Here is a 14,221-nt window from a genome sequence, read left to right as displayed (position 1 = left end):
CTGCAAAATATGAAAAATATATTAGAATATACAAAATATGTGATTTAATAAACTACAATATAATAAATCTTATAATTAAAAATGAATAAAGTTTGAAACATAAATTTATTTAATTTAAAAGAGACAAATATTATAAGACAATATATAACATATACATATAAAACAAAAATATTTATATGTATATATAAATGTATATTTACATATATTTATATGTATATATATGCATACTATTATATAATTTAAATAATTATAAATAATTAGAAAATATAAAATTTTAATATGTGATATAATAAAAGGCCAACTTAACGAGCTTATATGCTATTAATTGAAAAATTTATTTATTAATTTATTAATTTAGAAAAAAGAAAATAAAAAAAATTGGGTATATATACAGCGCGCCGACATTGTAAGATACAGATATCGATTTGTTTTTTAAAAAAGTACACATTGTGATTATGTTAAGTAAAAAGAAATAATTTTTTAAAAAAAGTGTTATGTTCGTTGACAAAAAATGTCGTTACATAATATAACAGCATCTGACGCTCTAACTCATGCCAACAAACATGAATTTTGTACTGCGTTCGTCATATAATCTTATAATTGTTGTATTTATAATAAGGTCGAAATGACTAAATTAATTTTTTAACATATTATTAGGATATTGAGAAAGACTGTCGTACAGTCGAAACGTTTATCTTAACTTTTGTATAGTATGACGTAAATTAATAAATAAATTTTTCAATTAATAGCATATAAGCTCGTTAAGTTGGCCTTTTATTATATCACATATTTTAATTGTATACGAGCCGAAGTTTAATTTATAAAATATATATATAAAATTTTAAAATAAACCAAAGAAGAAAAATAAAAAAAAAAATATATATATATATATAATATTAAGTTAATATTCAGTTATTTAACAAAAATATAAATTATGTAATAATAATGACGATTTGACGGAAGGTACAATCTTAGCATGTTTAGCGACGCTCCTGAGATATAGCGTTGCCCAGAGTGACGACGACTCGGCCGTCGAGCCTCGACGGTAGTGGGGGGACCCGCAACGTCGCTCGCGAAATCGGCTCGAAAAGAGCAACTAATTCCGAGCACTGTTGTATATATATTTTTATTAAATGTATATTGTTTGTTGTTTTTTTTAATATTTAAAATATTACTTAAGAAGTCATTATAATATAATAAGAAAGTAACGCAAAAATAATCATCTTAATAAAACAGTATATAACGACTAATATATAACAGTTAGAGATAAATCATACATATAATTATATATATAATATAAAAAAATTAATATTTACATAATTTAATAATATATGATGTAAAATACGTGTAATTTCATCATTCCATGCCACAATCTGAATTCGTTTCTCATCTCCATTATTTAATAAAATTAAAAAATTTTATATTTTTTGTTGCTTCCAACTTCACAGGGAGATTCGATACTATCAACAAAACCTACTACTTCACTATATAAAATAATTTTTTTATGTAATTATATTTTATACAAAAATGTTTATTAAATGTTTAATAAATATATTTAAACTTGGCAAAATTGATTTCGACGTAACTAGCAATTTTATTCAATACTTTCACGACGTTTCGACCATTTGGTTGTGGTCCTTATCAAGTGAGAATTCCATCAATTAAAATGAGATTAACGCAACATAAAACCGATTTTATTTAAAATTAATAGTTAAAAAAGGAACACGTCCCATCGCTATGATGTTTCGTCAACGACTTAATGTCGTTAATAAAAAATTATATTATATGTATATATATACATATATATATATATATACACATATATAATATAATTTTTTATTGTTTAATAATATTCTAATGATATTAAAATTAAATTGTTACTTTTAAACTCATTGCAGCGCGCCCAGTTTTTTTAACTAAAATTTTTTTATTTCTTTTTATTTTATATTAATTTTAAATTTGCATAAGTTTTTAAATTTTAATTTTTTATAAAAATGTTTATTTATTCGCGCAATAATTGGACATTACTTTTTGTAGAGATATTAATTTTAGAACATAAATTTTTGTCAATTGATAGATTTTTTTACTTAAAAATACTTTTTTGTTTAACACTTTTTCACATGGCGCATGGACTTGGCATCTTGTTTATCTTTTTTTTTAAAAGATAAGTTTTTTTATGGTACAATTCTACATTTGCGAATTTAAATTTTTATTGATTCATTATACGACTCTATATATGTCTTCAACTTTAATTTTCCACTGGTACAAGTTTCTACTTTCACTTGGCGCAATTTTTTTTTTATTTCATTACTTTTGTTACGATTGTACATGTGTTTATAATCGATAATTTTTCATACAATTCTATTGTACATGGGTTTGCAATAGATAATTTTTGTTAATGGCGTGCCCTTAACTGGTCGCCTTTTTTTACCTTTTTTTAAAGGTGAGTTTTTAGAGATTATATCATTCATTTTTGTATATGATAAGCATCTTTAAATAAATAAGCAAATTCAATTTTTCTGGCATTTTCTTATTTTAGGTACATATATATCCAATAATTAATATACAAAATTAAATATTATTCATCACACAATTTGTATCAAAATAATATATTTTTAAAAATTTATTTTAAATTTATTTAATCATTTTTATCATTGTGATTGTAGTGGCAAGGATTTTATTGCTCAGTGTCATTGCAAGCATCTGGCCTGTATATACCATAATATATTGTGTAATACATTGGCTAAGTATGACAATATGGATTTTGATAGATTCCCATGGAATATTGGAATTTTGTCGGACTTGCAGTCATCCACCACATATGCAGCCTACAATTAAAGAACGCATTTATTCCATATTATTTGCTTCCGTTATTGGCATAGTGCACATTTTTATATATCTCAATGCTGTAGATAGCAAAACATTTTGAAAACATCTATCTTTCTATGTTATCTGCTTTTTTGAAAATATTGCAGCAAATTTATTATGGCAATATGCTTGTCCTCCTGCAGTTAAAGAGGCTTCCCACACAACACATGGACGTAATTACAACATAATTTGGATGTCCGAAGCGAGCACCAAGGACATCCGATGGACGTCCCGTGTACATCCTGTGGATGTATTAAGGATGTCCTATGTTCCGCCTAACAACATCCATAGGCTATAAATGGGACGTCCAGCGGATATCCTTAGTGCTTACTACGGACATCCAAAGTATGTAATTATGTGGATATAATGACTGCATTCAACAGAAAAAGAGCACAATGGCCAGTATTCATAGTCAGATCTTATATTTAAGATCGTCTTAAGATCTCGTTCAACCAATCAAATGACGTTATACGGCTATTTGATTGGTTAAACGAGATCTTAAGACGATCTTAAATATAAGATCTGACTATGAATACCGGCCAATGAGTGCTTATTAATTCTTTAATGTGATTAGTTTCTATGTTTAGATCCAACGAAGAACTAAAGGAAATAATCACATTAAAGAATCAACAGTCGCCGCATGAGCTGCTTTTTCTGCTGAACGCAACAAATGTTTCAATAATGCTCATTGAAAACTATTAAGACCATATTATATATTTAGATAGTTAGAATTTATTTAAATCAATAAAATACATGTATATAATTTTTGCAATATTATCTTAAGTATACTACTTTCAGCATTATAACCAGTAGCTCATCAAAATTATCAATATGTTTATTTATAAAATTTATGTTAGTGTAACAAAAACAAAATAATATATTACTGACGTGCTATTTTTTATATGTTCACGCAGTTTACTTAGTATAAAAAAAATTAAAATAAAAACTCCAATTAAAGTGTTCAAAGTTAACGTATACAATTATGTGTAAATTTTTATAAACTTTCAGTGTTTTTTGTCAATTTAAATTCCTTTATCATTTCTAGAGTAGTAAAATATGAAAATAACCCATGCATTACTGTTTTCAGAATTCTAGAGTACGTTATATAGTTCAATTTTTACATCTATGAAAATTTTATCATAGAAAGTTTCGGCTATCGACTTATGAAGAATAATAAATTGTTAACATATTGATATTTTATTTATTAATCAAGCTCTAGGCTAAACTTTTTGTAAACTTGTTACTGTGTTTTATACATAATTACATGCGTTAACTGTGAACTATATACTATATAAACAAAGTAAGCAACAAAAGAATGCATTACAATATATTATACAAACAAAATAATCAATAAAAGATATGCATTGCTATACTATACAAACAAAGTAAACAGTGTTAATATAAATAAAAAAAATGCATTATTATGCTTAACAAAATAAGCTATAAAAGAAAGTTTTTTTTCATCAAATGTGATCATATTTCACATTACTCTACCTTTAAACTTGCAATTTATTGCCATTTTTTAAAAAACTAAAAAACAAAAATAAAATATTAAAAATGACACGTAAAAATAATAACATTAATTGTTTGTCAGATACTTTTATGTATCACTATTATTGTCTTCCGGATTTTTGGAGATCCTCTCAGATGAACGGCGGAACCAATTAATTATTGCTAACTCTATGTTCCTATCATCAATTTTAAAATGCTGCTTTACAGAATCTGTTAACAAAAAGTTACAAATATTATATAATACATAATATACATTCTACTTTTGTCATCAATTATTAAATATACATATGATATTTACCAAATAATACACATGAAACTAGAGTTCCATCAAATTTTTCATTATTTTTTAGTCCTTGCCAGGATATTTTTTTGGCTAGACATGGCTCAAACATAGCTCGCAGTATTCGTCGAATATGCTCACCACCATTTTTTCCTCCACGATTGAAAAACATGTTTTTCTGAATCAAAGATTTAATTCAACCTGTAGCGTCGAATCTCATTTTTAAGATTGTTACTTCATTTGATTACTTACAAGCTGTTCACGCGCAGTCTTGCTGTTTGACAATAATGTTTCAAGTTCCTGCCAATTATTTAACGTTTTTAACGGAAAATCTGGTAAAATGTTTGTCAATTCTTCTTCCTGTGCGTTTCGGATATTTCTTTGAGGATATTTCTTGACATCTGGTGTATTGCGTAAATACTTCTCTTCATAAATTTTTTCAACAACATCACGAATTTCTTTGACGTCAATTTGTAATCGTGTTATGCTACAAAGTATTCGCTTTTCGAATTCTAAACAAGAAATTATGTAATATTCATAAAATATTAACAATTATAAATACTTAGCTTTTTCTGATAAATAAATACGTGAGCTGCTTTGACCAAGTTTATATTAATTAATCGACGATTAACTTACAGTATTATATATATCAACAGAATTTTTAATGTAATCGTCTTTCTCTTTTTCTAATGTCAAATATGTTTTACTTTTTATATTGGCAACTCTGTGTAATCATCGATTAATTTATTGGAGCTTGATTGAATTGGTCTTTAATGAGGTGTTTGTTATATATTGTATCAGAATAGATATTTTACCAGTTTCACCAATATATGATGACGTCTGGAATTTCAGTTTACTAATCGACGAATTTGCTCGTTGATCTTCTTGATTATCCCACATACTGCATTCTTGACGAGTATTGTCTAAAGTAGAAACAAAAATTTACTGTTTTTTATGATTCAATATTTCAAAAGAAACAATATCATTTAAAAAAATTTCAATTAAAACTTTTAAAATATTATAAAATGTATTCATATACGTATAAATATATGTCAGTTTCATCTCGAAATGTCCAATTAAAAATTTTTTAATTTATTCGATTTAATTTTTTCATTCATTTACGATTTTAAACTAGATAATGTGATAAAACTAGATTAAATTATGACTGTTTACTGTAACTCCGAATTCAATTTAATATTACTAGCTAATTCATTTATAATGTCCTGAAATCTTTATATGAAACTTTTTTTTCAAAACTGATTATTTTTGAAAGCGTGGCATCTCGGATTTCACTGTTTATTTTAAGAAATGTGTGTATATATTTTATAGATAATTTGTTGATTTTCTAATCATTTTTGGATTTTATAAAAAAAATTGTGATTTTGAGTTTGATTCATAATTTATGTTAATCTATTATTAAAGTTCTATCTATTATTTTTATATTATTTATTTATTTTTATATTTACATTATATTATATTTTTATATTATATTTATTATTATTTATAGTATATCTATTTATAGTATTTATTATTGTTAAAGTTTTACTTTTTTAAATGTAACGTTATCAGTAAATTTTGAACTTCTATTAACGCCTTAGAAAATAAGTAAGTTAATTATACTTTTACCTTCAGCAACATGTTTACGATAATCTTCTGATGATGAAGAATAAGATGACTTGGGCAAAGTTGCACTCTTTTTTGTCGGTGCTTCATAGGAAGGAAGAATTGCCTTCTGCACTTGTTTGTGTTTATCTTCGAAAGCTTTAGGTAATTGAATATTTGATTTATTTGGCCTTCTATTTTCTTTTTGTTCGTTTGATGAATTGCTTGAATCTGACACATATATGGAAGTCTTGGTAACCGACTGATTATGCGAGGAACCTGGTTTCTTCTTTTTAATGTTCACTTCATCGCTCAATGAATCATCGTCACTGAAATATCGAGGATTACGTTTATGTGATCGTTTGCTAGATTGAACATTTTTCGACGGAAAATCCGACAAAACTTCAGCCTCTTTTAAATTTAAACGAGCTGTGTCGTAATCATCTGAAAAGTGATTACGATTATGTTATTTTCAATTCATGTAAATGGACGCAAAAATTAACTATTTGAACATTTAGAAGCAGTAAATTTACTAAACACATATTTCAAAATTTTCTTTATGATAAATATCATTAACTGTATTTTAAATTGCATACCAAATGTGCCAAGAATTCTGCATTGATAAACTGGCCAATCTTGATGAGGAATTGTTCTTCGAATAACACTCTTTGCTGGAAAAGATGTATTAGGCCACTGACATTGCAATATTCCGGCTGATTCCTTAATCCAAAAATCTGGTACAACCTCTACAGTATCTTCTTCCATAAAATGAACGATGCAAAATTTTGATAAAGTCATCTCTGAGGAGCCGTATATTTACATATTAAACATTTTCTTGACTATGAATAAGTGGAAAAATTACAATATTGCGGCGGTGTTCAGATTGATAACGTTCATCAAAAATAGGTAAAACGACGGCTTTGTTTTTTAATTAATTGAAAATGCTCGCAGGGAACTGTATATATTGGAAAATTGCACAATTCCAAAGCAAGTGGAAGGCGCAGGAGAAGTAAAGAAAGATGTTCCATTTTTCAACATTTTTCCAATAACTACGATATCATTATTCATATGACATATATTTTGTACCATAACAATGCTCTCATCAGTCATAATGCAGTAATTATTAGGAGTTTTTGTAGTAATTGTAAAATGTTTAAATTTGATCTTCTTGTACATAGGCGATCTGCATCCATTTATCAAACATCCATTGTAACATTCAGCACCTAATTTGTATGTATTAATGGTATTATCAATACTGTAAAAATTATTTTGATTTTTTCTTATTTCAAATATTCTATTGCTCAGTTGTTCAAGAGGTTTATTGGTTTTTCTTATCAATTTTTTTATTTGCTGCAATTGATTTTCAAAAATAAAAGCTGAAAATTCATCTAATGCTCCCCATTTCAAAGCATCATCAGCGAGGTGCAGCAAACCGTGGGTATTATATGTAACGTTGTTTTCTCCGTACAATTTTATAAAATCCATAAAATATGCTTCCAATAAGTTTTTTGCATATCTATTTTGTTCCACATTTATTTCAGGCGTTGCTAAGACACGTATTGCGACAAACAGTTTAAGAAAATGTTCATATACATCTTGTCGTATAATTTTACGCAATACGATTGGTCCAGTGTACAAGATAAATTCTCGAAATTCAGTCGCTTTCATACGATCGAGCTCATATAATGCTCTTGGTTTATGAGCAAAATCAAACGGGATATATTTTCTTAAAGCAATTTGTCTCTCTGAAATATCGCTAACTTGTTGAGCCCCCAGTTTCATTGGATTTAATTTTCCTGTCATTATCTTTAGCATTTTTTTCGTTTGTCCTAGTAAAACTAAGTGCATATAATCGTGAGGTATGTCCGAAACCATGTCCTTGATAATATTTAATAAGGGACTTACTTCATTGTGATGTTGCTGCTGAGTTTGATTAACAAATGATTCCGCGGTACGTAACGGAGCATTCATTTCTGGAAACACTACTTTTCCTCTGTAAATACCTTTAGTTTCACATTTAGGACACCCATAGTATCCAGTGTGAGCTTTTGTGCAAGAAATATAAGCCCTTGCAGGCGCATCACATATGAAGTTATCAATAAAAAATTTAATCCTGTTATCTTTCCAATTGAATCCATTTTGCATCAGATTTTGAGCTTCTTCGATAAAATCGTGTAAAAATACAGCAGCAGATGGCGCCTTTTTAAATCCGTGAAATGCTCCAACGAGAAAAGGTGTCTTGTCAACAAAGTTGCGAAAACTTGCAAGAATAGTCCACAGTCCGCTCCTGGAACTTTTTACAAGCGGTAATCCATCTACATTAACAGACAGATGTATTTCTTCAGGTATACATCTGATATCACATTTTTTCATAGTATGTCGTAAGCCTTCTTCTATTCCAAAATAACGGAAATGGCCGTATTCCATTTCAATTACGTTTGCTTTCCTGGGAGTCCTTAGAAGTGTTCGACCATCTGTTGGGAGGCAGCTCATAATTTCTTCTTTCTTTAATACACGCAAAAGATTAGTTACGGCGGATATACTTATGTTATTGTCATAAACCCACTGCACTAAATTTTTGCGTAATCTAGCGATATTAATTTCATTATTGATTTCGTGTTCCGACTCAAGTAAATCTTCATCTTCATCTGATTCATATTCATCTGATGGTATGCCAAATTCAACATTTTCATTAATATTTTCATTTATATTAACATTTTCTTCCTCTTCTATTGCTATTTCCTGTTGTATTAATTGATAATCTGCATTATTTTCATGTAACTCGGACAAAGAATCTGAATTTTGCTGCAGTTGTCTGTAATTTACAATGTTTGACTGTGCCGCGTCAGGTTCAGTCAAATAATCCACTTCATCACGATCTTGTATATTATTCAGTTCAAAATCGTGTATTGCATGTCTTACAAGTCTATTCTTATGCTGACGACTATAAAATGTAGGTTTCCTTGATTTTGGCATGTTTACGTTAAAGGAGTTGAACTGCAGAACATAATAAATAAATATACATAATATATGTATATACTTTGTTTTTAAAAAATTGCACACTTAAGCACGTCGAAAAAAATTAAAGCATTTGTATACAATTTAAAATAAGTAAAGAAGATTTACATTATTTACAAAATAATACTAAGTATGAAATAAAAAATAAAAAATGTACCAGTACAATTCTAAATGTACAATTCTAAAAATTAATTTTGTAAAAATTACGTACAAATTGTTATAATAAAAAAATTAGTTGCTGAAACCTGATTTTGTTTTTAACGAATACTATAGAGAAATTGAATTTTTGTTTATTAATGAACTTTTTGGACTATTACAATATATACATATATATACTTATGTTAAATGAAACATCTTTCCTTGCATTATAACAACTTGTTTTCATACAGTATATTCAGTTCTGCATAAAAGGGAAAAATCTTTGTAAAAATACACAGTGACTCTATAGCTGATACATATTTGAAATGCAAAAATAGCATTTTTTATTATTAACGCATGTTTTACTCTAGTCGGTAACGTATACTAATAAACAAAAAAATAAGTTCTTGACATTTAAAAAAACAAAATTAACGGTATTTTAATCGTCTGATTGTTCAATTCCACGACAGTGGAATTTTTTTCGGACAAACGAACGGTCAGACGATTGAGCTGTTGGACATTAAACGAAAGAGAGCTATTGAACAATTCGAATATTCAGACAATTGAAATACATCTAATTAAATTTTAACTTGATAACACGAAAGTACAAAAAGCACAGGAGATAAAATGATAGTAAATAACTTACCGTTTAATCAACACAAACTGTAAAATCTGAGGTTATGATTGTTGTCATTCAGTAGTATTTTGGCGGTGCGTCACTGACTTACACAGAATCCGGTATTCTTGATATTTTCACTAAGACTTTTCTATATATTCTCTGCAATAAATATCTCTTTGTTCAATAACACGAGGTATGAGAGATACGAGCGGCACACGAGAGCACGAGCACGAAACATGTTGTGACACGTGAAAACCCGGCCGACCAGGACATGCGCAGCGCATTGCGCACTAGCGCCTAAAATTATCAGGATTAAAAGTCACTCTAAAAAAAATTGTAAAAAATAAAAATTATTGTAAGAAAATTATAATTAATAATAATAATAGAATTAGAATCTTCAGCTCAGACGTCCTCACAGAACTAAACGGAGGATGTCTACAGGACATAAAATAAACGTCTTATTTTGGATATAAAAAGACACAACCAAAATTTATATGTATTAAACGAATGTTATCGATAAAAATTAAGTTTTCAACTACAGGGTATACATATACTCGATATATTGTAAGATGTCCGGAATATGTCTTTTTAAAGTCCTACAACTGTCCATCGCAGTTGAAATTTTAACAGGACGTCCGACTAACGTACTTTGGACGTCCCACAAATGGGGACATGTGAGGACATATATCGGACGTCCGAATAACGTACTTTGGACGTCCCACGAATGGGGGACATGTGAGGACATATATTGGACGTCCAAAGGACGTACATGTGTTGTGTGGGTTAGTACTTTAATATAATCTTTATTATTTGTATCATTTCCTTTTTCTTGGGAATTACAGCAATGCTTTTGTACTATATTGTCTTGCATCCCTCAAAAAGACAACATACTTCAAACGCACCAGTTCAAGCAATGTAACTTTGATATTTATTTACTTTAAAAATGAGAGATAAACTATACAATATGCAATTAACCTTATCTTATGACTTTTATAAATCTTATGATAAAATCTAACTCTCTCTTAATCTTTATTATGAAAAGAATCTCGGTATTATATGAAATAATTTCATTGTAATTAATAGTTTAACTTTCAAAAATTTTGCAAAATAAAATAACTCATACATTGTATTTCTACCATATATATAAAAAAAGATAGGTAAATATAAATAAATAAATATATATTTATGATATACAATAAATAAATATATATTTATATATATATATATATATATATATATATATATATATATATAAAATATTGCATTTTTATTATATATATATAATTTTAAAAAATCTTTTTTATATGCTATTGAATTTTAATACATACAATTTTGATTATATGTATTTTAATTGATTATATTTATAAGTATTTTTATATTATCTTAAAAAGACTGCATAGAATTATTTGTGCGACACTCTTATATGTATGTATAATTAATAGGGACCAACTACACATTTTTTTTCCACTGAATAAAAACAATCTCAATATTAAAATTAAATTATAAAAAAGATACTGTGATATTTTATTGATGAGAAATGTACATTTATAATTGTATTAAATACAAAAATAAACATGCCATGAATTACTATATATACATATTTTCATAATTATCAAACTTAAAAATATAATATTGTTACCAAAGAAGAAAGCACTATTTAAAAACTCTAAAAGTTCATAATTTGTTAAATTAGTAATTAAATACTGCATTTTGTATAATTTTTAAGCTTTATTCTTTTATTTTTCTTTATTTAATTGAATAGATATTAACATCCAATGTAGCATACAGATTAAATTAACAACCAAAAAAATAAATCTTAACTTTGAAATATATTTTTGTTTCTTTTAAATATCAATCAACTGGATTTTGTACTACTATTAATATGAATTCTTTATCTGGTGCCATCATAATTTTATGTTTTTTGCTACGTATGCGCAAGAAAGTTAAATCATTTGTTGGATTCAAGTCACGTACGACTGAACGAGCTTTATCTGACAATTGACTTATCAAATCTGCGTATTGAACTGTTGTCGTATTATCTAATGTTGACTTTATAGGAATACCTAAAACAAATATAATTTTATAAATTTTTGTTTACAACTACAAGTAAATCATGTCAATGATCTCATGTAATATCTTCTGCATTCACCACTATTGTTCCAACTACCCTTTTATGAGACTGAATTTGTTTCATAGTTTCTTCAACCTCTTATAAATTATTTCATCGAAATTTATTAATAAAATTTTTATTTTAAATATTCCAATAACGGAAGCAAATCATATGGAATAAATGCGTTCTTTAATTGTAGGCTGCATATGTGGTGGATGACTGTAAGTCCGACAAAATTCCAATATTCCATGGGAATCTATCAAAATCTATATTGTCATACTTAGCCAATGTATTACACAATATATTATGGTATATACAGGCCAGATGCTTGCAATGACACTGAGCAATAAGATCCTTGCCACTACAATCACAATGATAAAAATGATTAAATAAATTTAAAATAAATTTAAAAAAATATATTATTTTGATACAAAGTGTGTGATGAATAATATTTAATTTTGTATATTAATTATTGGATATATATGTACCTGCAATAAGAAAATGCCAGAAAAATTGTAAAATAGTTCCTATAGCACTGATATTAGATTTATCTTGTTAAGCTAATCGAATGCTGCGATGATAACTAGCCATTGCCCAACCCATGCTCACAAGTGAGCTGATAATGCTACCTGCTTGATGTACAACTGAAAAAAATATAGAAGCTAATTAAGAAAATTATTAAAAATATATGCATACTCATACATAGGCATTTATATAATTGAAATATTATTGAAATAATAGCAAAATATCTGATTTTGTATCACAGACTGTAAACTTGCACATAAATTATTATGACAATAAATTTGCAAATAATAACATTAAAATTGAATGTAAAAATTGAAATTGAAAATTGAAAATATCTAACCCCGCACGCTGTCAATATAGCGGAGGGCAACTATCGCCGTCTGTTGTAAAACGTGCAAGATGGACATTTCCAATACATGCATCTATTCATGTGTTGTGTACGTGTGATATATGTGTGCGCATGTGTTGTATACGTGTGAATACGTGTAGCACGATACTACTATGTTTGCGTGGTCGATGATGATAATAATGATGACGGGGACGTTTCTTAAAAGAAATTTTTCATATTTCGACTTTGCAATTATATATCTCTGCTTACAAATCACGTAGAGCAGAAATAAAGACACTTTTATTATATAATTCAAACTCAATCTATCGATTAAGTCTAGTATAAACTCGATTGCTTCAGCCGTTATTGAGAATTCGAAATATTATAAAGACTCAAATGTCCGACTCGCGTTAAGATACACGGTGTCTCGGCTACGCCCTTAACTGGTCGCGAGACACTACCGTGTCTCTTGATATAAATATTTATATATAAAGTAAATAACGCGCGCGTAGCGCGCGCTTGTTTTGTTCTAGTAGATACAAAAATTTGAAGTTATACTTGACATTTTTGCGTTCTTGCGCATGCGCACATGACATGACTCGTCTTTCTCTTTTTATGTGCTGTGTCATCATATGAGATCTGTTCGTTTTGGCTACACTGGTTACACTAATTCGGAGGTTATCTTTTTCCTTCCAATGTCGAGCAAAAAAGACAACTTCTGAACTAGTGTGACCAGTGTAGTCAAAACGAACAGACCTATAATGTCATCATTAACACAGATTAATAGACAGATCGCCAAAGGCCTGCCTAAAGAAGAGACCGCCATCTTCGTGCGATAGACTTTGCCCCTTACCGACACACTTTGCCCCTGGTTCGAGTCCGTGCTAAATTTCGTAGACTTGAACCAAAAGACTTTGCCCCTGGTTCGAGTCCGTGCTAAATTTCGTAGACTCGACCAAAAGACTTTGCCCCTGGTGCAAGTCCAGGCTAAATTTGTTTGACATTACCAACAGACTTTGCCCCTGGTGCGAATCCAGGCTAATTGATCATGAGACCAATTTGAGAGATTTGGCCCCCGTTGTGTGTGTGAGAGAGAGAGAGAGAGAGAGAGAGAGAGAGAGAGAGAGAGAGAGAGAGAGAGAGAGAGAATATTTTACATATGCATATATATACATATATATAAAATTTATTAAATATAAAAAATATATTTTTTACACATAA

General features: G+C 28.3%; 1 protein-coding gene and 1 long non-coding RNA gene across 5 annotated transcripts; both read right to left on the bottom strand.

Annotated features, from left to right (window-relative positions):
* Positions 1–3,577: 3,577 nt before the first annotated feature.
* On the bottom strand, positions 3,578–11,042 carry LOC114943181 (uncharacterized). Of its 4 annotated transcripts, XM_029318764.2 has the most exons (7): positions 10,065–10,331; positions 6,859–7,062; positions 6,287–6,706; positions 5,476–5,583; positions 4,913–5,172; positions 4,679–4,838; positions 3,578–4,590 (listed from the first exon to the last, which is right to left on the bottom strand). In XM_029318764.2, exons 2-7 carry the CDS (start codon positions 7,058–7,060, stop codon positions 4,469–4,471), a joined length of 1,272 nt encoding a protein of 423 aa, XP_029174597.2. In that variant the 5' UTR covers positions 7,061–7,062; positions 10,065–10,331; the 3' UTR covers positions 3,578–4,468. The 4 variants fall into 4 exon arrangements, with proteins under 4 accessions (XP_029174597.2, XP_029174599.1, XP_085336802.1 ...); XM_029318766.2 differs by lacking the exon at positions 10,065–10,331 and having other exon boundaries at positions 6,287–6,591; positions 6,859–6,942; XM_085480677.1 differs by lacking the exons at positions 3,578–4,590; positions 4,679–4,838; positions 4,913–5,172; ... (1 more) ...; positions 6,287–6,706; positions 6,859–7,062 and adding exons at positions 8,036–8,100; positions 8,168–9,259 and having other exon boundaries at positions 10,065–11,042.
* A 391-nt stretch (positions 11,043–11,433) lies between these two features.
* LOC146723997 (uncharacterized) lies at positions 11,434–13,545 on the bottom strand. Its single transcript, XR_014924251.1, has 4 exons — positions 13,013–13,545; positions 12,636–12,791; positions 12,428–12,508; positions 11,434–12,100 (listed from the first exon to the last, which is right to left on the bottom strand). It is a non-coding gene; the product is annotated as an uncharacterized LOC146723997 (long non-coding RNA).
* Positions 13,546–14,221: the final 676 nt, after the last annotated feature.

The sequence above is a fragment of the Nylanderia fulva genome, unplaced genomic scaffold (assembly GCF_048542155.1).
Source record: "Nylanderia fulva isolate GAGA-0341 unplaced genomic scaffold, ASM4854215v1 Scaffold156, whole genome shotgun sequence".
Lineage (NCBI taxonomy): Eukaryota > Metazoa > Arthropoda > Insecta > Hymenoptera > Formicidae > Nylanderia > Nylanderia fulva.
The sequence above is the reverse complement of the archived record's forward strand: the minus strand, read 5'-3'. Positions and strand labels throughout refer to the sequence as shown.

Bases quoted from the DNA above. Each gene is read 5' to 3' on its own strand.
- LOC114943181 (XM_085480676.1), bottom strand. From the start codon at position 9,238: ATGCCAAAATCAAGGAAACCTACATTTTATAGTCGTCAGCATAAGAAT.